General features: G+C 47.1%; 1 protein-coding gene across 4 annotated transcripts in view; it reads right to left on the reverse strand.

Moving 5' to 3' along the window:
• TOP3B (DNA topoisomerase III beta) overlaps positions 1 to 15,624 on the reverse strand; it is a 52,178-nt gene extending 36,554 nt beyond the window's left edge. Inside the window, exons 1-3 of one of the 4 annotated variants that reach the window (XM_029571187.1) lie at positions 15,373 to 15,624; positions 11,199 to 11,366; positions 10,006 to 10,137 (exon numbers count right to left, since the gene is read on the reverse strand). In XM_029571187.1, coding sequence (XP_029427047.1) covers positions 10,006 to 10,137; positions 11,199 to 11,268 — 202 coding nt within the window. In that variant the 5' untranslated portion in view covers positions 11,269 to 11,366; positions 15,373 to 15,624. Of the gene's footprint in view, positions 1 to 9,851; positions 9,937 to 10,005; positions 10,138 to 11,198; positions 11,367 to 15,329 lie in introns of those variants that run through there. The other 3 variants (XM_029571186.1, XM_029571185.1, XM_029571188.1) reach the window with 3 other exon arrangements.
• Positions 15,625 to 27,542: the final 11,918 nt, after the last annotated feature.

Here is a 27,542-nt window from a genome sequence, read left to right on the forward strand (position 1 = left end):
TGTTCACTCTAGCGATGTGAGACGCTACCAGCCGTTCCAAGTGCTGCTCTGCCCAGAGAATCAACTCCCAGGCCTCTCAAGTCGCTGCCTGATTCTTGGTTCCATCTTGATGGTTGATGTAGTCCACAGTCATTTCATTGTCCGATAGGATCCATACTGGAAGGCTGCGTAACCTTGGCAGATAGGCAAGCAATGCGAAAGGCACTGCCTCCTGTTTTGACCACTGGCCCTGCGCCAACTGATCTTGCCACGCTGCCCTCCATCCAGAGAGGATTACATTGGTGGGGACTATTATCCAATTCAGAATCTCCAGTTCCGCATCACGCTCGAGATTAGTGCAAGTAAGAACCACGAAAGACCGTCCCTGGCTTCCCTCTCTAACAGATGAGGAAAATGAAACTCTTCCAATAATGTATTCCAGCAGGGGAAGAACCCCCAGCAGAGGCTGCATATGTGTGAACGCCCAATACATTAAACTCCAATGTCAATGACATAGAACCCACCTGTAAATAGTCCCAGACCCTGGGCATCAAAAGCTCTAGCAGAAGCCTAATCTCACTCTGCAATTTCAGCAATCTCTCTCTGTGAGAAACACTCTCCGCTAGTATGTTGAACTGAGCTCCCAGATATTCCAGAGTTTGAAAGAGTACTAAATGGCTCGTTGCTAGGTTCACCACCCATCTAGAGACTTCAAGCGCATCTGTACCTTTTGTACTGATTGTCAGAGGTCATTTGATTTCACATGAATAAGCCAGTCATCCAGATGTGGCTACACCAACAAACCCTCCTTTTGCAATGCAGCCGCCCCCACAAGCATCACCTTGGTGAAGGCATGTGGTAGCTGTCACCAGCCAAAGGGCAGGGCTTGAAACTGAAAATGTTCCCTTAGGACAATGAACCTCAGGAATCTCTGGTGCTCTGGCCTGATGGCTACGTGCAGATACGCCTCTGTCAAGGTGAGGGATGCCAAGAACTGTCTCGTGTACCACCACTATGACGGACCTCAGAGTTGGACCTCAGCGTTTCCATGTGGAAACGGGAAACCTTGCGTGCTGCATTTATCTTCTTTAAATCCAGTATCTCTTGAATTGGATACACGGAAAAAGAAACAGGATGCTTAAAATTGACCTCCGGTCACACTAAGCATGTTCAGGGTCTGAGCCAACAAACTCAGCAAGACATCTCTGTGAAAAAAAGAAAAATCTGAGCAGAGTCCAAAGCCACTCTCAATCATATGCAATTTCTCCCTCTTCTAGAAGTGAGAAAGCCAATTCCCCATCAAAATCATCCAATGTCTCATAATCCACACCCCCGTGACTGACAAATGGGAGGCCCAAGCACTCGATTCCCTCATAGTAGGTTGCTTCGCCTTCACTGAGCGCCCCTGCAGAAAGGTCTGCAGGCCCTGGAAACATTTCACCCAGGAGGAAGAGGATGGATCTATACCAGAGTCCATAAAACCAATCTTGCTCAGGGAAGCTTCTGCCCTCGGGAACAAAGGAGAACTGACCATTGCCTTGCCTCCCACTCCTCTCCCCCTCCAGAGATACCATAGGCCAAGGGGATGGGCAAAAGCTGTAGTAGGCAAATCACTTTGAGCATGTAAACAGCACTATCACAGAGAGTGAGGACAGCATTGCTATCAGACAGCAAGCCTCACAGACAGCAAGGTGCCCGATTGTCCCTGGCGCCTAGCTCTCCTGAACTTTGGCTCCAGTTGGCCTCCTCTGCGCACACCAATGCCACCTGGGTGTACATGCACACCCCTCCAGGATGCATGCAAATACGTGCTCAAGACTAGGTCATGGTCGTATACGCTCAAGTACATGTGCAAATACACGCTCACATAGGCCATGGTTGTATGCGCTCAAGTAGCTGCGTAAATATGCGCTCAAGTCTAGGCCACAGGTATACACGCTCAAATCTAGGCAATGGCCTTACCTGCACAGGTCCCAGCACATGCAACTGCCATGCAGTGAGAATGCACACACATCCCTACGCACGCGAGAAAAGAACCGCTGCAGTGGCCTTCCATATGACCAAGTAAAGTCTGCCTGCACACCTTCAGCGCGTTAGGCCCGGATCCGTTTAACATCCAGGACCAAAAATCATCGGCCTGAAGAGCTTCTCAACAGCTCAGGCCTCTTGACTGGCTGAGAATCCATGGAGACTGGGGCCAAAAGTCAGCATCTCACTCAATACGTTTTGCGCATAAGCAAATTTAAACCAGCAGATCTCTACTCCTCCTCAGTGCAAGTGCCTCTCTGCAACTCTGCAGGACAGGGAACTGCCGGCAATAGTTGAGGAGGGGATTCTCCTGCCTCTCCTGCCCACACTGCTAGGGAATTGAAAATGGCCACCGTTTCCACGCTGATGGGGCAAGCCTCAGTGCTAGATCCCAGCCCCCGTGAGACTTGTTCTACCGGTGCAGTTATGCTTGACGCAGACCCCTGAATGCTTTTGCTGCACGCACACGCTGTTCCTCCCCGCACCTGCGGCACTACCAGCACCTCTACGGCAAGCAGGGGAACAATCCCTCAGCGCCAGGGAGCGAACACCTAGTCTCCTCCACAGGCAAAGAAGCTGCTGAAAAACCCCATTGCTGACCTCCCTGAGCTGCTAAGATAGCTTTCCACCCTGGAACCTCACTGCTATACAAGTTCCTTGTTCTCTTTTTTTTTTTTTTTTATTCTGAGAACAAATAAAGATACAAAGAAACAAATACTTTCCTTTGGTGCAGAGGTTCAGAATCCAGGAGCACAGGCCAATCAGAAAAAAGCCAGACTTTTTTTTTTGTCTTCAAAACTTTACCAAACTTACAATACCTACTCCCTAGAATGGAACACAGAGCTGCTAACAGAAAAAAAAGAAAAATCAGTCAAATTAAAAAAGGAACCGACTAAAAGAAATCAGCCACTCTGAGCCTGAAGCTTCCTCAGCAGCCTCATGAAGAGGAGGGATCTGGACAAGAAAATTATTCCTTACCTGCTAATTTTCGTTCCTGTAGGACCAGGATCAGTCCAGACCGTGGGTTGTCTCCCCCTTCCAGCAGATGGAGTCAGAGCAAAAGCTGAGAAGGCAGACCCTCTCTGTGTCCCCTCAGTATTAAGTATATCCAAGCAAGAAGCAAAAAACAGTTTGGATGGATCTAAGAATAAACCACCAAACGTATAAACCACCAAACGTATAAACCACCAAACGTATAAACCACCAAACGTATATCCCCTCAGTATTAAGTATATCCAAGCAAGAAGCAAAAAACAGTTTGGATGGATCTAAGAATAAACCACCAAACGCGTAGTAACTTTCACAGCCAACTAACGAAAGGAACTTGCAGAATGAACTCCTAGTCAGACAAACCCACCGGGTATGACTAGGAAAAAACAGCTGCAATATGCTTTCCCAAAAAAACCCCCAAAATTCCAAAGGAGGGCATCTGGACTGATCCATGGTTCTACAGGAACAAAAATTAGCAGGTAAGGAATACATTTTCTTTTCCCTGTACGTACCAGGATCAATCCAGACCGTGGGATGTACCAAAGCTTCCCTAAGTAGGGTGGGTCCCTGAAAGCCCAGCTCGAATTACCTGAGCCCCAAAGGAACCAAAATCCGGAGGTTGAAGATGCAAACAATAGTGCCGAGCAAAGGTATGCAGTGACTTCCAGATCGCCGCTCTGCAAAATCTCCTGCGGCGACACCGCCTGGATCTCTGCCCAAGAAGCTGCTTGGGCTCGAAGAGAATGCGCCTTAATGCCCACCGGAGGCTGTTGGCCAGCACCAAGGTATGCGACAGATATAGTTTCCTTCAGCCAGCGGGCAATGGAGGTCTTCGAAGCCTTGTGGCCCTTCTTAGGACCTCTCCAGAGGACAAATAGTCCGACAGGCGAAACTCAGTAACTTCCAGATAACGCATGAGCACACGCTTAACATCGAGCCGCCGCAGTTGCGTGGAATCCTCAGAGAAAGATGAAAGCTCCACCGATTGATTCAAATGAAAAGAAGAGACCACCTTCGGCAAAAAGGAAGGCACCGTAGACAACGTTACTCCCGAATCCGTAATATGGAGAAAGGGCCCCCTGCACAACAGGGCTTGTAGCTCCGAAATTCAATGGGCAGAACAGATAGCCACTAGAAACACCGTCTTCAAAGTGAGGTCTTTGAGAGTGGCCCTCTTTAAGGGTTCGAAAGGCGGACCTCCCAGGATCCAGAGTACCAAAGTTTAAGCTCCAGGAGGGACATAAACTGCGAACCAGTGGCTTGACATGCTTCGCTCCTCTAAGGAACCGAACAACATCTGGATGTGAAGACAGCGGAGCTCTTGCCAGACGCAAGAGAGCCCAGAGAGCTGCCACCTGAACTGAGGGTTCAGGTGGCAGCTTGCAAATTGCAAGCCAGTCCCATGTCAAGCCCCCGTTGTAGGAAAGCCAGGACCTGGGCTATCGACGCCTGGCGCAGCGAGATATTTGAAGATACAAACCAGGCTTCAAAGACCTTCCAGACCCGGACATAGGCCGCCGAGGTTGAAGTCTTCTGAACCTTCAGAAGGGTAGAGATAACCGCTTCATGATACCCCCGCTTTCTCAGTCTGCGCCTCTCAAAAGCCAGGCCGCAAGACAAAAGCGTTCTACCTGGTCGGAAAATACGGGACCCTGTCGCAGAAGGTTCGGCAGATGTCCCAGGCGCAAAGGACCATCCACTGCTAGGTTCATCAAGTCCACAAACCACAGTTGATGCGGCCACTCCGGAGCCACCAGGATGACAGGCCCCGGGTGCAACTCGATCCTCCGGAGTATCTTTCCCACCAGAGGCCAGGGTGGAAATACATAGAGAAGGACGTGCCGAGGCCACGGCAAAACTAGGGCATCCACGCCTTCCGCCCTGTGTTCCCTTCGTCGGCTGAAGAAGCGCAGAGCCTTCGCGTTTCTCTGAGTGGCCATCAGGTCCAGATGGGGATGCCCCCACCTCTTGAAGAGAAGGGAAGTTGCTAGCTCGGACAGCTCCCATTCTCCGGGATTGATATGCTGATGACTCAAGAAGTCCGCTTGGACATTGTCCACTCCCATAATGTGCGAGGCCACTAGATGGGAGAGATGGAGTTCCGCCCAAGGAAGGAGCTTGTCCGTTTCCTATGACACATGAAGACTTCTGGTCCCTCCCTGACAGTTGATATAAGCCACCGTTGTGGCATTGTCCGAGAGTATGTGAACCACTCAGCCCTGGATCTGTGGGAGAAAAAACCGCTTGAGCGCTAGACGGACAGCTCTTGTCTCCAGACAGTTGATAGGCCAGGCTGTTTGATTCAACATCCATTGGCCCTGTGCCGAGAGCCGTCCACACACTGCTCCCCAGCCTGCGAGACTGGCATCCGTAATGATGATTATTCATTGAGGGATTTCCAAGTCCACTCCCTGCAGTAGGTGATCCAGACTGAGCCACCACGAGAGACTGGCCCTGACTATCAGAGGAATCGGTAGCGGAGCCTGAAATTCCCGGGAGATCGGCTTCCAGCGGGAAAGCAAGGCTCTTTGTAAAGGCAGCATATGTGCCAGAACCCACGGTACCACATCTATCGTGGAGGCCATGGTACCCAGAAGCTGCAGATAATCCCAGGCGGAGGGGGGCAGAAGGATCCGAAAACGTCGCACCTGCGACTGAAGAGCCAGCGCTCTATCCACTCGGAGAGAGACCTTGCCCACAGCGGTATCGAAGTGCGCCCCCAAGAAGTTGAGAGACTGCGACAGGGTGAGCTGACTCTTGGCAAAAATTTACCACCCAGCCCAGCATCTGAAGGAGATGCAGAACCCGGTCAATCGCTTGGTGACATAGGTCGCTGGACTTCACCCGGATGATCCAGTTGTCAAGATAAGGGTGGACCAAGATTCCTTCCTTCCGCAGAGCTGCAGCTACAACCACCATAATCTTGGTGAAGGTTCAAAGCGCTGTCGCAAGGCCGAAGGGCAGGGCCTGGAATTGGTAATGCCACCCCAAGATCTTGAACCGCAGAAACCGCTGATGGTCCTTCTGAATGGGAATATGAAGGTAAGCCTCCGTCAAATACAATGAGGGAACTCTCCGCGGCATACCGCCGCTATCACCAACCACAGGGACTCCACCCAGAAGTGAGGAATCCGGAGAGCCTTGTTGACCATCTTGAGGTCCAAGATTGGCCGGAAGGACCCCTCCTTTTTGGGCACCACGAAGTAGATGGAATAGTGGCTGAGCCCGTATTCCGCTAGAGGCACCGGAATGATGGCCCCGAGTGTACGGAGGCGATCGAGGGTCTGGCGGACAGCCTCCTGGCTTTCTGGAAGGACTGCATGGGGAGAAGACAAATCAGTCCCGAAGAGGCCGAGCAAATTCTAAAGCGTAACCGTGTTGTAGAATATCCAAGACCCAACGGTCCGAGGTGATCTCGGCCCACTCCCCGAGGAAGAGGGAGAGGCTTCCCCCTATTCTGGGAGTCGAAGAGTGGACCGGAAACACTTCATTGGGAGGATTTAGAGGCTGCTCCTTGGGCAAAGGTATCGTGAGCGGGCCGCCACCCACGAAAGGACTGAGACCAAGACAGATCTTGAAGGAGAAGACTTGTGAGCCGGAGGTCTAGACTGTCGGAAACGTCGTTGTCCCGGGAAACGGGTGCACGAGGAACTGAAGACCCTTGAACTGCGAGGACGGTCCTCCGGCAGCTTATGCACCTTATCGTCTGGTCCAGTTCATCCCCAAACAGTAATTTCCCTTTGAAAGGAAGAGAACCCAGCTGAGCCTTAGATGAAGAATCCGCCGACCAGTTACGTAGCCAAAGGAGATGCCTCGCCGAGACCATGGACCGCACTAACACCCGGAGAAGATCATATAAGGCATCCGCCCCATGTGAGATAACCGCCTCCAGGCATTCCGCTTGCTGTGCCTTCTCCAAGGGAAGGTCATGGGTACTAAGCAGTTGCTGGACCCACCTTAACCCTGCCCGCAGCATCAAAGAGGTACAGACCGCCGCTCGGACACCCAAAGCGGATACTTCAACAACCCGCTTTAAATAAACCTCGAGTTTGCGGTCTTGCAAATCTCGCAAGGCGGCACCTCCTGTGACCGGGATGGTAATCCTCTTCATGACAGCCGTCACCGCGGAGTCCACTCGAGGAACCTTGAAGAGCTCCAGGTACTGCTCTGGGAGTGGGTACAGCTTGTCCATGGCCCTGCCGACCCTCAGGGATGCCTTGGGGGTTTCCCATTCTTTAGTTAATAATTGTAGGAGGCTAAGGTGGAATGGAAAAGTCTTAGCAGGCGGACGGAGCCCTGCCAGAACCGGGTCCCCCTTCTTGGAAGTGGTAGTGGGTTCTGGAGACTCCTGTGGAGGGTCGACATCTAATTCCTCCAGGACATGTGGAATAAGATGGTCTAATTCATCTCGCTGAAAAAGCCAAAGAACCCTGGGATCATCGCCCTCTACCTGCGGAGCTGTGTCATCTAGATCCGGGTCCACAAAGGGGTCCTGAGGAAGAGGAGGGGACTGTAGAGGGGGCTGCGAGACCACCCGCCCCCGAGAGCTTGAGGGGGCCACAGCCGACCCCCTTGAGAGACACTCAGCACCCCCTGGGACTCCTCAACCCAAGGGACTTTCAGTGGGGGAGAGGGCAAAGCCGGATCCTGCTGCTGCTGTTGCTGGCTCAGCTGAGCCAGATAGGCACTGTGCATCAACAAAATGAAGTCCATAGAAAATGGCCCGGGGGGAGGAGGGGGAAGAGCAGGAGGATCCCCCCAAGGCAGGTCTACATCTGGCAAGTCCACCGGGGTAAGAACCGGGGGGCAAGGGAGCCTGCGCGAGGGCCGGATCAGCGCTAGAATGCACGGAGGCATCATCGGAAAAATCCAAGATGGCCACCGTTCCCGGCCCCCCGAGAGGGTCCCTCACCCCCGGGAAGACATTGGGAGCAGAGACCCTCTCGGGAGAGTCGCGCCCCCGCCCCCCCCTGCAGGCCGAAGATCGCGGCATGAGAAGAGCCGGGAAGACAAGCGGCCAGAAAAGCGCGCCAAAAGGTAATGCACTGCCTCCTAGTTAGAGCCATGCGCGGGTGAACCAGCCACCCCCTCCGGAGTCCCGGGGCTGAACCGCGGCAGGCCGGGGCTGCAAGAATAAGCCCACTGCCTGCCACCAACAGGACTTAAGTGGCTCCTTTTAGGGTTGGTTTTTTTTTTGTTTGTTTGTTTTTTAACAAAAAATGTGACTGCTCCTAAAAGCCCCCTTCAGAGGAAAAAACCTCTGGAATAGTGCACATGTGGGGGGAGGGTGACCAGCCCACCGGTAAGCTCTCCCCCTGGACCCACCGGGACTAACTAGCTCCGGGCAAATGGTGTGAGGGCAATGCCCTCCCAAGCCTGCCACAAACCTGCCTTCTCGCTGCGCAAGAAATTAACTTGCCCTAAAACATCCTTTTTTTTTTTTTTAAAGAAAGAACAAACTAGTTGATCTAGTCAGTGTTACAGTAATCACAAAACCTGGATAACCAAGAAGAAACTGCAGAAGGACCAGGACTGCAGGTTATGCCTCTCAATCTGCTGGAGTCAGAGAAAATACTGAGGGATCGCAGGTAGCACACCGGTATATCTAGGGGGTGCCTTTCAGCTTTTCTCTGACTCCATCTGCTGGAGGGGAGGCATAACCCAGCAGTCTGGACTGATCCTGGTATGTACAGGGAACGGCCCTTCAACACCCCGGTGCAATTTAGCGTGCAAAACAGTGCGCCCACCCGGCACAAAGACCCTCCTGAGACATCCAGGAGGCCAGCTCTCTGCATGTGGAGCATCATGCAGCATGGAGGCAAGAGCAGGGAACACCTCCGAAGGCTGCCTGCAGCTGAGAAACCACGCTGCTCCTCAAACCAACACTCGACCCCGGACAGCAGGCACGGGACCTGGACAAAAAAAGCTCCCCTTCGTTTTTTTTTTTCCCCCCTGTCAGAGGAATGTCGCGTCTGACCAATGAAGGCTGCTGCTGAGGAAGTACGGCCTCTCAGGCAGCAGGTCGGCAAAATGGGGGGGAGGCTGGACCACCAGCTTACACCCCAGGCAGCAGAAGAGAAGAAGCTGAAAAATTAAAACTACACTTACCCCAAACGGAGACAGGTAACAAGAGATAGAGAAAGAGATAAAGAGAGAGGCCAGTCTCTGACAAGAGTCCTGCCTGCAAGCTCAGACCCAAGTGCCAGAGGCAAACTCTCCTAAACTTCTTTGTATTATCTTTTTTTTTTTTTTTAAACCAGATCCATCCAACAAATTAGAAGGGAAAGCTGTACGTTAAATAACTATCCCTTTTAAGCTGAGTGGGGAACCGTAGGTGAGACCCGCATCTGCTGGAGTCAGAGGAATACTGAGGGGACACAGAGGGCGCTCTTACTAATAAGGGTCCGCCTTTCTCAGCTTTTGCTCCGACTCCATCTGCTGGAAGGGGGAGACAACCCACGGTCTGGCCTGATCCTGGTACGTACAGGGAACACCAGATTTACACCCCCCGGAAGAAAGGAGAGAGCGTACAAAAGGATCACCAACCCCCGAGCTCATCCACCTTGATCAGACAGTGAAGGACTCACTAGAACCAAACCTTCCTGGAAGGCTCATAAATTCAAAACAGTCTCCTGATTGCAGAACTGCAGGTTTTGCACCTCTACCATCTGCTGGAGACAGAGAAATACTGAGGGACTGCAGGTGGCACATGAGGTTATGTGCGGTGTCAGTGAAACTTTTTCTGTCTCCATTTCCTGGCAGGGAGGCAAAACCCAGGAGTCTGGGCTGATCTGGGTACATACAGGGTACTCTGCCTTCCCTTTCACGTCTCAAAAAGGATCCCGTGAATTTACCATTTTGCCTCCATCATTCATGTTTTCGACATCCTCTGTGTGAAGAAACATTCTTTAATGCTATTCCTGAGTCTTCCTGCTTAAGCCTCATAGCAGCTCCACCTTGTCACAGTCAGGGTGGAAGGCAGGTGCACCCTTCCTCCAAGTCTCTCACCTATGAAGTCCAGGGTCATCACGTGGCCACACACAGAGGTCATCTTGAAACGGACGCTTTGCCCCATGAATGACCCCATGTATTCATGCACTGAACATGCTCCATTCAGGCCTTTACGTGTGGACATGGACCCTACAAGAAAGCAATGAGAAATACAAGTAGCACAGATCAGAAGACATTGCACCTTAAAATCCACAGCAGGAGAGTCCATGCTCAGAGGGCTGGCACGCTTCCTGAGAGCAGAGATTCGAACCCCATTGTCAGGGTTAAATTCCACCTCAGAATGTGCAATCTGTGACCTGCTGGGAAAAGGTTCTGCCCCTTGGGTTGTAACATTTTTCCCCTTGTTACGATCTGTGCAATATCACTTATACAAACAGAATAAGAAATATTAATATTTCCTTTTTTTTTTTGCCTGCAGCTATTAAAAGACAGGGAAGCTAATATATTATGCTATTACAATTTGCACCATGAGAAGGGTAAAATCTCTAGTTTTGGTATTTTTCTCTTACAACCATCCTTTGATTTTTCAAACAATAGGATAATCGCTCCCTAATGCCGAGGGTTCACCTCTGCCGACCTGTGTTGCCCCGAGCCGTAAACACATCCAGCCAAGGAAGAGAAGGTAACTCTTAAAACAAACAGTGAAACATTCATTCCCAGGTCTCCTTTTCCAGCTAAAGCAAAAAGGGGGCCCCACATTAGTCAAGCAAATGCTTTGAAGCTCTTATTTAATGGAAAAATAAACCTCTCTCACCATCACTGTTTCTATTTCTTAAATTCCTTACAGCCCATCTAGATTTTTGGCACGCCCTTCCTTCCTGTCATCATCCAAATGCGGTATAACCTAGCCACCCTTTTCTCAAACCTGCTGCCGGTCACAGACACTGAAAGCTGAGCCATCCACAGGATAAAGGCCTCTCTTTCTATGGAGCAAATACATTTGAGAATTTAAAAAATTCTCTACTCTAACTTCTTTTGTGATGTTGTTTGCCCTTGGCCAGAGTTTCAGAAATTGTCAAGTGCCATTGTTTCTTGGTCCTGAAGATTTAACTAAACAAAAATGACAGATAACATGGATGCAAATCCTTGGATATGTTTGCAATTAGAGGAACACACCTGCAGTCTCTATCAGACGTACTGCAGACAGAAATGAAACTGCTGGGGAGCACATTACATTTTTTCATCAATACCTCTTGAGAGGATTTTGGCTATGGACTGTGCCAGGGATGGCTTCTCGGCAACCATTAGCACCGTCTTCATCTTCTGCTACTGCTGGGTTCTTCAGAACTTAGCGATCAAGTTCTTCTTTGCTGGTGATACTGGTCGATGGTATCATCGTCAAGGGCTGTGTCCTGCCACTTGAAGAGAAAAACAATCCTAAACTCAAAGAGAATGCCAAGCAAACATACCTAACACCATCCAATTGGGAAGGTGGATTCACCGCAAGCAGAAATACAAGGAGCTGGCTTTAGTAGGCAGACTTCTCTCTGACTGCACATGGATTGCCCCAGGAAGCCACCTCCCTAATCTCTCTTATAAAATCATCTTAGCATTGTGTTTTCTCTAAATTCAATAAATTTATAAAATTCTTGGTTTGAAAGGAAATTCACTGTTCACATTAAGTGAGTGTTAGCTGTATCCTTTCTGCCTTCTGCTCTCCCAGAATGAAATCCAGAACCTGGACACCTCCAATGCTGCAGGCCAAAAAGGCATTCTCCTGCAATTTATCAAATGCAATGAACTAACCAACTACTGTAACTGAGTCCCAAAGAGCTGCATCCTCTCAGTGCTTCCTAGGAGTGTGCTCTGCCTGGAATTGGATGAGGAGCACACCACCTAGGTTGCAAATCTGTCCTGGGGAAACCCAGAGCCAGTCAGGTTTTCAGGATACCTGCGATGAATATGTATGAGATAAATTTACACGCAATGGAGGCAGTACACACAAATCTCTCTCATGCATATTCATTGTGAAAATCCTGAAAATCCGATTGTCTGGCAGTTCCCCAGGACAAACTTGAGAACCATTGACCTTAGGGCTTCTCTAATTAAGGACTTTTCCTGTGGAAACAGTGAATTCCAGCTGAATGTGCAGCCACTGACCCAGATAACCCCAGAATGCTGTGCCCAGCTCTCCCTGCAGGATGAGGCTCCTGGACATACATCTAGTGAGGGTAGGGAGGGAAGTGATGCTATTAGGTTGCCAGCTAGCCACATTTTCTCCCAGACAGGCTGACCCAGGCCTGGTCCTACTTTTCTTAAGGAAATCAGTACTACAAGTCCCTATACACACACAGTGGTGCAATACCAGGCCTGGATTAGGATGTAGGACAACCTGGAGGAAGCAGATGACCCCAAGGGGAGCACCCTCCCTACATATAAAGAGCTCAAGGAACACCACCTCCAGTCACCTGCCAACTTTGGCCACCTCTCAGGTACCACCAATGCTGTACGCCTTCCACTTCTAGGTCGACACTCATGACATCAGAACCATCGCACCTGCCCTAACTGAAAATTCATGAAAGGCTGATAACACTTGCAGAAAGGGTGCTGTCCCTAACCCTCACCCCATGCCATGCCATGCCAGGCTAGTTATGTGCCCCTGGGAGCAGTGTGCATAGGCAGGTTTAGGTGCACCTCACCTCGTTCCCAGCCTGCTGTTGTCACAGCTCTGGGTTTGTGCGTTTCATTGCTGCAACACAATATGCGTGCTATTCTAATCTTGCAGAAGATTAAGGGTGCTACTGAGAAAATGTCATCAGTCATAGTAACCAAAACTATCCTGGGCCATTATCTGAGCACAGTGTGGCTTGCTGAACCCTTTGATTGCAGAGTTTGAGTTTTCTGATCAGCATGCCCCTTTCTCCCTGTATTTGATTTGTAGGATTTTGACGTTTCCAAGAATTTGTAACCCAGTGTTTGCAGGATGTTTTGATTTAAGATACTGTAAGGAAGCTAAACTAAACTCAGGTGCTGGAAATGCATGGAGACTACAGCAAAGCACTCAAGGTACAGTGAACATTGTGTATCTATAGTACCCAAGAGGGGACAAAATGCAAGACAAAAATGTGCATATATAATTGAGATTAATTTGAATATGCAAATATGTTTACATAGATGCAACACTACAAATTACTATAATTTAATTAGAAATACAACTCAGCATACTGCAGAAGACTATGACCATGTAATTTTAATTCCTGCTTAGTCCATGCCTGGATTTCCCAATAGGCATCCTAGGCTTGTGCCTAGGGCAGCAGTTTATGGGGTGACAAACTTCCTGTTCCCTTCTGCCCTATAGATCTCTAATCTTGTGCCCCTCTTCAACCAGATTCCCTCCCTCCACCCCTCCCTGTAAGGTCAGTAGGGATCCCTAGATCCCTCCAACAGAAAAGGAGAGGAGCCAGGATTGGAGCCGCAAGGCTGGCAGAGATGCCCAGGACCTGCCGGTAGAATATGAGAGAAGGATTTGGGATAGACCTGGCATTTGACAGGGGAAAATGAGTTAGGTGTTTGTGGGGGAGGGGGGGAGGGGGGGAGGCAATTGGAAGGGATTGAGGTCTAAGGTGGGGCAGTTGCTGAGGGAGGCCAAACGGATGAAGCGGTTGCTGAAATCGAATCAGATAACTGCAGAGAAGAATGATAAGAGTATTAGGGGGGTTGACATGGTGGGGAATTGGTGGTCAGTAAGGAAGGGTGAGTCAAGAGGTCAGCAGGAGGGGGCAGCAGGCAACAAAAGCAGCAATCTGTCCCCGGCTCAGTGTCCTACCCAGCCTGCCACTCAAATTTGTGTTTGTAATTTTTTCTTGTTGCAGTGATGCAGTAATGTTAATGTTTTCAGCTGCAAAGGTGCATGCAGTAAAACCTGGTATCAGAGTTGCCAGGTTAGTCTATTTCACACCTAAATGGGCTAGTACTTTTGTTGTTGTGCAGGAACAAAAATTGGGCACATATAAAAGAAAAGTTTATAGTTAACAAAAAAAAAAAGTCAAAACAAACATATACCTAAAACACAGTCCACACATGAGGGGGAGAGAGAGCACAGATTGAGAAAAGTTGTGTCTAACTCACACCAATAATAATATGGCTTCTAATCACTGCAGTACCTAAGACATCTTGTAATTTCTGAATCCTGTAATTTTATTTTTACTGTTTTGTAACTTTATTCCTCTCTCTTCATCCCCTTTTATTTTAATTATTTTCTATATTACTTTGGCAACACATGTAAAATTGCCAGGCCAATAAAATGATCTGAACCTGCTTGCTGCCTGATTGGTGCTGCTTGTGAGAAAACAAAGCAGACAGCCTGAACAGCTCAGCCTGTCTGCCCATCCCTCTGAATCTGCTGTCACTGCTGAATTCTTCCTCCATATTGGCCTCAAATCAGAAGCTGCTGAAGTCTCCACTTCACCCTGCTGATTCTTGATTACAGAGTCTAAATGCAGGAGTGGATGGAGTTGTCTGTCTCCTGGGCAGGAAGCATCAACCTGCTCAAGATGAATATATTGTCTACACTTGTATTATTTCAACACCTGCCATGCAACATTCTGCTTAAAATATTGGCAGAATTGCATGGCACATTGAGCATCTTTATTTTGAGTAATTAGTTAAGAACATAAGATGTGCCATATTGGGTTAAATTAAAAGCCATCAAGCCCAGAACCCTACCTTTAACAGTGGCCAGTCCAGATCAACAAGCAGATCCCAAAGATTAGATCATTGTTTCTTACTTACTCCCAGGAATAAGTAGAGGCTTTCCCAGGTTTACCTGACTAATAGTTTATGGACTTTTCCTCCAGAAACTTCTCCAAAGTACTTGTAAATCCTACTATGCTATATGCCTTGGATACATCCTCTAGCAACAGATTCCACAGCGTGATTGTGCATTGCATGAAAAAAAAAAACCACCTTCTCCGATTTGTTTCAAATTCTTGTCAGTTTTGCTTGATGCAGTTTTGTACATCCACCTGTTCCCATACTGTTAATATACTACGTTTATATGTTTTGATACAGCAGAAATAAAATAACTTAAAATACAATTTATAGTATCCTTTATTTCGTCTTTTGAAGATTAGGCTACTTTTGGGCTTTGAACCTCCCTTTCCCAGGATATTTGGGCTAGTTTTGGGCTACAGCGTGTCTTACTTTGGGCTATAAACTCCTCGTAAACCCTGGTGGTGGTGAGGGAGAGTGAACTGGAGCCAAAATCAGACGAAACCAGGCGTGAGCTCAGTTACCAGCGGGCAGCCTGCACGATGTAACCGCCCGTGTTAGTCACATGCAAACGATACTCCTCCCACCCTCCTCCTCCTCAGTTTGCTCACCTCTGCCCACGGCGCCTGCGGTCACTTTCGTTACCCGTTTTACCTCCACCTCCGGCTCTTGCACGGTCGCGGCCTGCGCCTTTCCTCGCATGGACTCGCTCGGACGATGAGCGGAGGGGGCTCGGGCTCCCGCTGGGACCAGCAGCGCTGTCCAGCCTCTGCCCCGCCAAGCCCCACTGCTTTCGCCTTGCTCCGACCTTCTCGTGTTCTGCGCTTGAGCTTCTCTTGCCTTGCAGCCTTCCGGGTTACTCTAGGAAAGAGAGGCAACCATCTTGGCAGTGACATCACTGCTGACAGCAGAGGCAAGCGAGGCATTATGGGTAGCTTGTGGTTACTATGGTGATCAATACCATGTGACTGTCAGAGAGAGGAGGAATAGGTACGGTAACTCGGAAGCTTCAGTTTCCAGCAGCCTGATTCTCAAAACTGCTTTGCTTTTAAATTTGGGGGGGGGGGGGGGGGGTTTATTTTTAATGGCTACCTTTGGAATTGGCTATTTCCATGATACAACATAATAGCAGTTTGCTAGTCTCTATTCCAGCTGACCCCCGCTCGATGCTGTAGAACACTGCATGGAAGCGACTGCACCCTTCTCCCGGCCCCAATAGGCTCTGCTGATTGGTAAATTCACCCCTGGAGATGGTGGAAGAGGAGTAGAATTGAGAGAAGACGGGGAAAGAAAAGTGGAGAGGTTGAGAGAAAAGTTCATTACAGTTTGCACCTAGCCCTGTCAACTCTCTTGAAATGTTATGTGGCCCTTCGCATGAAGTGTGCTAGAGATCCTATACTGCCTCCCATAATGTGTGCGCAAGATCCTAACCAGCTTCCCATGACATGTGCTGGGGATCCTGTCCTGCTTCCCATGATGTGTGCTCAAAATCCTAACCAGCTTCACATGACGTGTGCTCAAGATCCTAACCAGCTTCCCATGACATGTGCTAGAGATCCTGTCCTGCTTTCCATGATGTGTGCTCAAGATCTTAACCCACTTCCCATGAACTGTGCTAGAGATCCTATTCTGCCTCGCCTGATGGGTGCTCAAGATCCTAACCTGCCTCCCATGATGTGTGCTAGGGATCCTATCCTGCTTCCCATGAAATGTGCTAGGGATCCTATCCTGCTTCCCATGACTTGTGCTAGGGATCCTATCCTGCTTCCCATGAAATGTGCTAGGGATCTTAACCTGCTTCCCATGACTTGTGCTAGGGATCCTATCCTGCTTCCCATGAAGTGTGCTAGAGATCCTGTTCTGCCTCCCATGATGTGTGCTAGGGATCCTAACCTTCCCATGAAGTGTGCTAGAAATCCTATTCTTCCTCCCATGATGAGTGCTCAGGATCCTAACCTGCTTCCCATGAAGTGTGCTAGGGAACCTATCTTGTCTTCTGTTCACCAAAATAAACTCTTGACAATTATCTGAAAACATGATGAGTCATTTTCCATAAATTTTCTCCTTTTCTGTACATTCCTGGTAAAATTAAATAGAAAGTGAAAGTGAAGGTGGCAGTATGTACATCAGGCCGTGTACTGGCTAAAAGCTGAAGAGGAAAGCTCCCAGGCCATTCCAAGGAGGTCACCCATGCCAGCTTCTGCCCGTTCCCCAGATCAAAAGCATCAATTCCATGCCCAGGAATTCCTGTGCAGACCCGAGCTTGTCAGAAAGCACAAGTAAAGGCGTTCCTGTTTCTGGCCTGCCACCATTTCTGGTTTCCTTTTCTCTCTAGGTCCTAGAAATGTGCACAGAAAAACATTTTCATTTTTTGTTTCATTTTATGTTTCCTTAAACAAAAAATAACAAGAAGAAAAAAACAAAAAATGAAGTGCCTAGGTTCTTCCCCCCCCCCCTTCAGTGCCACTACAAAATGACGCCCACCACCACCACCCCATCCTTTCCTTAACCCCCCACCTATCTTATCCCATTTGTGGGTTGCAAGAAGTCAAAATGGGGCTCCTACTCTGGCTGGGTCCCAATGTTTAAAATGACGTTGGCCGAAGAGGGGGCACTCTCGCCGCGGAGCAAGATGGCCGCCAAGCCTTGAGCTCCCGCACATCCCGGGCAGAGTTTCGCCGGCACCCCCGTGCAAACCGCGACAATTAGCTAGCGAACCGCCTAATTTTGTTGCTGGAGGCCACCGCGATGTCGCAGCGTAAAAAGGGACCGGATCTTAAACAGTTCGCGTTCTCTAAACTCCCTGACCTGGAAGAGGGGCCTGAGAGCACGCCGGAAGCCTCGGCGGCGGGTGGGCCGGACCCCGAGGAAGAGGGCATGGCGAGCAGAACGCAGATGGCAGTCCCTGATCTTCCCACGAGGGATGATTTTCGCCAATGGTTCGGAGACATACGCAAGGAAATGAAGGATAACAAAAAGGAGCTTCTAGCAACCATTCAACAGCTGAAGGAGGACATGGCAGATATAGGCAGGCGAGTGGATGACTGCGACATGCGCCTGGATGCCCAATCGGAGAAAATGGATGGCTTAACAAAGTCAGTGCAAAGAGTTACTCAGGATTCTGATACTCTCCTAGTTAAACTGGAGGATTTAGAAAACAGAAGCCGTCGAAATAATTTAAGGTTCAGGGGCATACCTGAAACGGACTTGTATACTGACTGTGCAGCCACGATTCAAAGATTTTGTGATTTCCTTCTGCAGAAACAGACAGCAAATACTGAAGGTCAGGAACTGGCTGCGCAGGTTGAGCTGGAACGTGCACATCGGACTCTGGGACCCAGAATTACTGGTAGACCACGAGATATCATAGTGTGCTTTACCAGATTCCCAGTGAAGGATCAGATTTACCAAATTGCACGGAAGAAGGCAGCGTGGGAATGGGAATCTCATCAGATACAGGTCTTTACGGATCTTTCTCCCTTAACACTGAAGAAACGTATGGAATTTAAAGAAGTTACTGCTCTCCTTCGCAAAGAAAACATCAGATACCGCTGGTTGTTTCCTTTTGGCATCGCTATCACCATTGAAGGAGTCACTACTGCAGCCAAGAACTTGAAGGAAGCAGCAGCTATCTTAAAGTCAGCGGGTCATCACGTGAATAACCCCACTACAGTTTCCAAAACTTCTGCTGCATCGACCTCCATTGCATTCATGGAGACTCCACGTTGGCAGAGAGTCCGAAATGGGGGGAAGCGACTCAGACGACACTCTGAAGATAATTCCTCTGACCAGGACAAGGAGAAGGGCTGAATGCTTCGTGAACAAGCTGGGTGATGTTATTCTCTGTTGGACTTAGGTTCATGTTTCTCTTGACGCTGTTCCATGTCACCTTTACATGTTGGGTTTTAGTTTGACATGCGGTTTGCTTATTATGTACGAGGGGGGGCCGGCGGATGGGCCGGGATGGGGGGGGCGGGCTCCGTGTTTGATTGTCACCCCCACAGCCGTCACGGAATGTTATCTGTACACTCCGATGAGGCACTCTTGCAGATTTGGGGGGGAGGGAGGGAGATGGGGTTCAGGGGTTTTCTAAATTTCATGCACAACAGTAATAATGCACAATACAGTTCCACACGTGTGATTTTACTTTCTGAGATACAGCAGGGATGGTATAGCGGTTTAGCAGAGTTCATCTCTGAGAGCCGCAGGTTTTGGAGGTTGAAGTGTTGGGGAGAAGATTCTTGCTACGGTTGGGGTCCGCAAGGGGCAATATGGGGAATGTCTTACCATGATGTCCTTTAAATTATGGTCTTTGAATGTGAAAGGTCTCAATAGCCCCCAAAAGAGGCAACATTTCAAACGGGAAGCACAGCGGTCACAGGCAGATATTCTGCTATTACAAGAAACCCACATACAACAAAAATATCTCCACTTACTTCATTGGCCTTTATACCCTCATCAGTATCACGCTGCGGCCCCAAAGGATGGGAAATTTACTGGGGTCAGTATCATGCTACATAAGGATTTTCCGGGCACTGTAACCCAGCATATAGCAGACCCTTTGGGCCGGTATATATTGATTCAGATCGTTGTCCATAAAGAGAAGTACACTATCCTCAATGTCTATGCTCCCAACACCTCCCATTCTGCTTATCTGGACAGTTTAGACTATACCCTTAACAAGGTGGAGGAGAATCATTTAATCATTGCTGGGGATTTTAACTTAACTATTCAACCTAAGTTGGATAATTCGTCTGGGGGAGGATTGGGATCTGCTGAAGGCCGCAAACGTCTCAAAAAATTTATTAAGACTAGGGAAGTATTGGACATATGGCGTCATAGGTATCATGACACTAGGGACTACACCTTCTATTCCCACCCGCACAAATCGTACTCCCGCATCGATTATTTTTTATTGGATAAAACGCTTAATTTCCGAGTTCATGACCTAGGCATAGGCCCCATTACTTGGTCTGATCATGGCGCAATCTGGCTGTCACTGCAGACACAAGTCCCCCGGTCCGGGTTAAGATATTGGAAACTGAATGATTCCTTATTGGAGAGCGATGATTTTTGCCAAACTATTCGCCTCGCAATAGAGGAATATCAAACATTCAATGGATCTGCTGCCCACTCCAGGCCCCTATTGTGGGAATGTCTAAAGGTGGTCCTTCGGGGTAGGTTTATATCTCAGGCCTCGTATCAAAAAAGGCTTACTCAAGCTAGGGAAGCGGAGTTATTGGCTACTATCTCTGCACTGGACAAACAGCATAAGGCGTCTTTATCCCCCAAAATTTATGGCAAGCTTCAGACAGCTCGCATAGATTTGAAAGATCTCCAAGCTAAAGATATTGCACATAAGTTACAGCTTATCCGGCAAGAACATTTTGAGTGGGGCAACAAATCTGGCAGGCTGTTAGCACGCAAATTGAAACAATTGACCACTCAAAATCAGATCACTAGGATTAAGGCGATGGATGGCTCTATTTTAGATTCCGCAGAGCAGATTCAGGGCCGCTTTCAGCGATTTTATGGGGATCTGTACACAGCAGACTCCAACATTTCTTTGGCAAATATTGATGCTTACCTGGCACAAGTTGCCTTACCCCAGTTATCAGAGGTGGAGAGACAGTATTTTGAGGGACTTATCACACCAGCTGAACTCACGCTAGCCATCAAGGCTCTTAAGCTTAATAAAGTGCCCGGTCTCGATGGGTACACTGGTCTGTTTTATAAAAAATTTTCAGACCAGATATCCCCCTATTTGCTTGACTCTTTTAATGCATTGCGGGACGGAGGCTCTTTGCCTAATGAGGCTAATGTTGCAGGTATTACCATATTGGCCAAGCCAGGCAGGGACCCGTTAGAGTGTGGGTCATATCGCCCTATATCTCTCATTAACATAGACTTAAAACTATTAGCTAAAATTTTAGCTACTCGATTGAATAGGGTGATGGCGAAACTTACACATCCAGATCAGGCGGGTTTTATCCCCGGGCGCAAGGCAGCGGACAATGTCCGGAAAATAATAGACTTATTATGGACAGTACAGAAGGACCATACTCCAGCTATTTTGTTAGCTATAGACGCTGAAAAAGCGTTCGACATGGTCCATTGGCAATTTTTATTTCGAACACTGGAAAAAATGAATTTTGGCCCCCTATTCTTAACCTGGCTTCATAGACTTTACGATAACCCTAGAGCTCGAGTGAAGGTTAATGGGACATACTCAAACCCATTCCCCATAACTCGGGGCACTAGACAGGGCTGTCCACTCTCCCCCCTGTTATTTGCCTTATTCTTAGAACCCCTCACTACAACAATCAGGGGAGATCAGAACATCTCGGGTATAATGGTGGGGGTGGAAGACTATAAAATGTCGCTTTTTGCGGATGATGTGTTATTCACCCTCACCAACCCCCAACAATCTTTGGCTGGTGTGATAGGCCGCTTGGCAGATTTCAGTTCGGTATCAGGTTTTCGCCTTAACCTTGATAAATCAGAGGTATTGAACGTCTCTCTGCCCTCGGAACAAACGATCAACTTACAGCAGCAGTTCCCCTTGAAGTGGGCCGGGTCAAAAATCAAATATCTTGGGATCCAAATTGGCCCACATCTGGAGGATTTGTTCAAGCTCAATTACCGCCCTCTGGTAGCTAAGATCTTCCAGGACTTGGAGAACTGGACTAACTTGCCCATATCTTGGACCGGGAGGATTGCGGTGGTTAAGATGACTATCCTTCCTAAATTTAATTATTTCTTTCAGTCCCTGCCGATCCCAATTTCCACGGCTATGCTTAAAACTTGGCAAAAACGTCTATTTGCATTCATATGGAAGCGGAGACCTCCTAGGGTAGCGCAAGCTACTCTTTATCGCCATAAGCTAAGAGGAGGATTAGGGGTTCCCAAACTCCAATGGTATTACGCTGCGGCCCAAATAGCGGCCGTCTTCAATTGGCATAGACATGGTGACCGACCTAGATGGGTGGCAATAGAACAGGACATCTTGGGATCAATCCCATTAAGAGCCCTTATATGGCAACCTAAGAAATCCTGGAAAATTGATGATTGCATTTCTCTCTCCTTACAAACCACGCTACAATCTTGGGACCGTTGGAAGGTTTTGTTGGTGGGCACGAGACGTTACTTTCTGAATACACATTTATTTCATCATGTATCCTTCCCTCCGGGGTGGGTATCTGCATTATTTTCTGAGTGGAAAAGCAAGGGTATAACGATTCTAGGTCACCTTAGAGTTAGAGGTGACTTACTGTCCTTTGCACAACTGCAGGACGTGTACCGACTGCCATCCACCGCCTTATTCTCACACTTACAACTTCAACAATTTATTAGACGGGAAAACATACTAGGAGAACTCGATAAAGGTAAATCGCAATTCGAAGGTTGGTGTGATTTGGCTGACCGTGTCACCGGTGGTTTATCAAAAATCTATACCCTGCTGCAAAACTCATTACCCAGTCGCCCCAACTATGTTTTGGCATGGGAAAGAGACTTGGGGACACTATTATCCGAGGAGGCGTGGGATCAAATTTTTCTCCATACTAAGCGGTGCTCAGTTTCCTCCTCTCTCACGGAGAATGGGTATAAGGTATTATTCAGATGGCACCTTACTCCGACTAGGCTATATAAGGCTAACTTATGTGCTCATGACTTGTGTTGGAAGGGATGTGGGCAGCATGGAACTTTTTTACACATGTGGTGGCACTGCACTCACGTCCAGAAATTATGGATGGATGTCCAGGACATCATTTATTGTACACTGAAGCAGCGGTTAGTCTTATCCCCTGCTCAAGGTCTTCTAAATGCACCAGTTGAGGGTTCTCCATTTGCAAGTACACTCATTAACCAGTTTTGTTTGGGGGCAAGATGTCTCTTAGCGCTTTATTGGAAGCAGTCAACAGGGCCTACTAAGCCTTTGTTACTACACAAACTAGATCTTATGTGTGTGATGTATAAGATCACGGCTCAAAAACATAGACAACTACCCAAATTTGAGAAGACGTGGTCCCCATTTCTTACTTGGAGGAAAACAGAGGGACACACACCCGAGGGGACTACTTCACTACTGTACCCATAGTATGAGAAATGTGACTTCCGTCTGTCAAGTAGCCTGTGGCTATGTTTTATGTTTTACGTTATACTTTAGTCGGCCATTAATGTACACTCAGTCTTAACCACACCCTATATTTGTTAATGATCTTGGTTTTACATTCCCGATGAGAGCTGTCTTCACACCGGTGGTTCATACGAAGCTTTTCTTCTTCATTTATTATTTGTGCATTTCTTCTTCATCACATGATAACGTTGTACAGTGGTATTATGCATTACACACTCTGATTATATGCAAACGTTTTTTATTGTGAGATTTTGTCATTTTCTGAATGTTATTGTACAATGTTCACATTTTGTGCATTTGAATAAACATTACATAACAAAAAAAAATAAAATGACGTTGGCCTTGGATGAGGTAAGATGGGTCCGGGCAGAGTGTGAGAAGAAGAGAAGGCCCGGGGGGAAGGGAAGGTTAATATTTTTATTTCTGCAGCACTGGTGCTGGGGGGGGGGGGGGGGCCGGCAGTGGGATACTTCGCGGGGGCTGCATTCCAAATTGAAAAGAAAACCCCCAAACCTGTTGTTGGGTTTTTCATTTGCTTTAAAATGGCAAGGAACAAGACAGTCATTTTCATGAGGTTTCTAAACAAATGCCCAGCCTTTCTGTACAGCCCTTCTCTGATCCTCCCTGGCTAGCTTTTGTGGGGCACTGGTGTTTTCCTTCGCTAACCTCATTTGCTTGCTGGGGATGACAGCTCAATTCAATCAGTGTCTATCTGCCACCTCTCTTATCTTGTTTAAACCTCTGTCAATGCATGTTTGGAAGGATCATGCTTCCCCTCTGAGATAGATGCGGGCCATCCCTATGGTGTTTATAAAGTATTCAAATAAATTCAGTTATGTCTCCAGTATATCAAAGTTCCTGCTCTTTGCACCAGTGAAGAAGATCCTGGTTTGATATAGCCTGTGCTCCCCTTTACCAAGCACAGGGAATACCTCAGACAATGCTTCTATTCTTGCTTGCTGCAAAGTTATTAAAACAGCAATGGACTGCAAGAAACTGCAGAAAGGCCTTGTGAGAGTAGGAAAAGTGCAAAGTCATGCACATAAGGAAAAATAATCCCAACCACAGGTACACACTTCTGTGTGCCAACCAGAAAAGGGGCTTTTGAATCCTTGTGGAATGCAGGCAATACTTTGAAATCCTCAGCTCAGTGTGCTGCGAGATTAAAAAAAAAAAAACAAATAGAAAGTTAGGAACGATCCAAAAAGGAATGGAGAATAAAACTGAAAACATCAATATGCCTGTGTATTGATCCATGCTTTATCATCCACAATGAGAAAATGCTACTCTTGTTCGGGTAATCACACATGAAGAGAGACAAGGAACTAGAACAAGTGAAAAAATCCTATGCTGTTTCATAGCAATTGATATACGTGCATAATACAGGGTCTTTGAGACTTTGAACTTTTAGACTGTATTCACGTAATGGGGTTTTTCGTTAAGGTGCTTGTTTATGGAAGACATGTACATGTGAAATGTTGCACAGATGTTTTCACCAGCAATAAGAAAGATTAACAAAAAGAGTGACTTTGGGGTTAATACTAGAGAGGACCGGCATTGGCTGTGAATTTCAGCCAGACGGCATTTACCAGCTTGCTAAACCCTCTTTATACGTACGTATATATAATTGCTGTAAAGTTGAGTGGCATTTTTTCACTTGTTCTAGTTTCTTGATCCACGTTATGACAGCACCTTGAGTACTGTGTGCAGTTCTGGTCTATCCATCTCAAGAAAGAAATACCAGAACTAGAAAAGGTGCAGAGGAGAGCAACAAAAATGATAAAGGGGATGCTAATGCCAGAAGTCTAAGAAGTAAGACGGGAGAATTAGAATGTATAGCAGTGAATGATGACATAGACTTAATTGGCATCTCAGAGACATGGTGGAAGGAGGACAACCAATGGGACAGTGCTATACTGGGATACAAATTATATCTCAATGACAGAGAGGAGCAGTCGGGAGGAGGTGTGGCGCTTTATGTCCGGAATGGCGCAGAGTCCAACAGGATAAACATCCTGCATGAGACTAAATGCACAATCAAATCTTTATGGGTAGAAATCCCTTGTGTGTCAGAGAAGACTATAGTGATAGGAGTATACTACCGTCCACCTGGTCAAGATGGTGAGACTGACAGTGAAATGCTAAGAGAAATTAGGGAAGCTAACCAAATTGGTAGTGTGGTAATAATGGGAGACTTCAATTACCCCAATATTGACTGGGTAAATGTATCATCGGGACATGCTAGAGAGATAAAGTTCCTGGATGGAATAAATGATAGCTTTATGGAGCAATTGGTTCAGGAACCGACAAGAGAGGGAGCAATTTTAGATCTAATTCTCAGTGGAGCACAGGATTTGGTGAGAGAGGTAACGGTGGTGGGGCCGCTTGGCAATAGTGATCATAATATGATCAAATTTGATTTAATGACTGGAAGGGGGACAGTAAGCAAATCCACGGCTCTCGTGCTAAACTTTCAAAAGGGAAACTTTGATAAAATGAGAAAAATAGAACAAAACTGAAAGGAGCAGCTACAAAAGTAAAAAGTGTGCAAGAGGCGTGGTCATTGTTAAAAAATACCATCCTAGAAGCACAATCCAGATGTATTCCACACATTAAGAAAGGTGGAAAGAAGGCAAAATGATTACCGGCATGGTTAAAAGGGGAAGTGAAAGAAGCTATTTTAGCCAAAAGATCTTCATTCAAAAATTAGAAGAAGGATCCAACAGAAGAAAATAGGATAATGCATAAACGTTGGCAAATTAAATGCAAGACATTGATAAGACAGGCTAAGAGAGAATTTGAAAAGAAGTTGGCCATAGAGGCAAAAACTCACAGTAAAACTTTTTAAAATATATCAGAAGCAAAAAGCCTATGAGGGAGTCAGTTGGACCATTAGATGATCGAGGGATTAAAGGGGCACAAAGAAGATAAGGCCATCGCAGAAAGATTAAATTATTTCTTTGCTTCGGTGTTTACTGAAGATGATGTTGGGGAGATATCCGTTCCGGAGAAGGTTTTCATGGGTAATGATTCAGATGGACGATCAAATCACGGTTAACCTAGAAGATGTGGTAGGCCTGATTGACAAACTGAAGAATAGTAAATCTCCTGGACCGGATGGTATACACCCCAGAGTTCTGAAGGAACTAAAAAATGAAATTTCAGATCTATTAGTAAAACTTTGTAACCTGTCATTAAAATCATCCATTGTACCTGAAGACTGGAGGATAGCTAATGTAACCCCCATATTTAAAAAGGGCTCCAGGGGCGATCCAGGAAACTACAGACCGGTTAGCCACTTCAGTGCCAGGAAAATAGTGGAAAGTATTCTAAACATCAAAATCACAGAACATATAGAAAGACATGGTTTAATGGAACAAAGTCAGCATGGCTTTACCCATGGCAAGTCTTGCCTCACAAATCTGCTTCACTTTTTTGAAGGAGTTAATAAACACGTGGATAAAGGTGAACCTGTAGATGTAGTGTACTTGGATTTTCAGAAGGCATTTGACAAAGTTCCTCATGAGAGGCTTCTAGGAAAAATAAAAAGTCATGGGATAGGTGGCGATGTCCTTTTGTGGATTACAAACTGGCTAAAAGACAGGAAACAGAGAGTAGGATTAAATGGACAATTTTCCCTGCGGGAGTGGGCAGTGGAGTGCCTCAGGGATCTGTATTGGGACCCTTACTTTTCAATATATTTATAAATGATCTGGAAAGAAATACGACGAATGAGGTAGTCAAATTTACAGATGATACAAAATTGTTCAGAGTAGTTAAATCACAAGCAGATTGTGATAAATTACAGGAAGACCTTGTGAGGCTGGAAAATTGGGCATCAAAATGGCAGATGAAATTTAATGTGGACAAGTGCAAGGTGATGCATATAGGGAAAAATAACCCATGCTATAGTTACACAATGTGTTAGGTTCCATATTAGGTGCTACTACCCAAGAAAGAGATCTAGGCGTCATAGTGGATAACACATTGAAATCGTCGGTTCAGTGTGCTGCGGTAGTCAAAAAAGCAAACAGAATGTTGGGAATTATTAGAAAGGGAATGGTGAATAAAACGGATAATGTCATAATGCCTCTGTATCGCTCCATGGTGAGACCACACCTTGAATACTGTGTACAATTCTGGTCACTGCATCTCAAAAAAGATATAATTGCGATGGAGAAGGTACAGAGAAGGGCGCCCAAAATGATAAAGGGAATGGAACAGCTCCCCTATGAGGAAAGACTAAAGAGGTTAGGACTTTTCAGCTTGGAGAAGAGACGGCTGAGGGGGGATATGATAGAGGTGTTTAAAATCATGAGAGGTCTAGAACAGGTAGATGTCAATTGGTTTTTTACTCTTTCGGATAATAGAAAGACTAGGGGGCACTCCATGAAGTTAGCATGTGGCACATTTAAAACTAATCTGAGAAAGTTCTTTTTCACTCAGTGCACAATTAAACTCTGGAATTTGTTGCCAGAGGATGTGGTTAGTGCAGTTAGTATAGATGTGTTTAAAAAAGGATTGGATAAATTCTTGGAGGAGAAGTCTATTACCTGCTATTAATTAAGTTGACTTAGAAAATAGCCACTGCTATTACTAGCAACAGTAACATGGAATAGACTTAGTTTTTGGGTACTTGCCAGGTTCTTATCACCTGGATTGGGCACTGTTGGAAACAGGATGCTGG

Source organism: Rhinatrema bivittatum, chromosome 11 (genome assembly GCF_901001135.1).
Source record: "Rhinatrema bivittatum chromosome 11, aRhiBiv1.1, whole genome shotgun sequence".
Lineage (NCBI taxonomy): Eukaryota > Metazoa > Chordata > Amphibia > Gymnophiona > Rhinatrematidae > Rhinatrema > Rhinatrema bivittatum.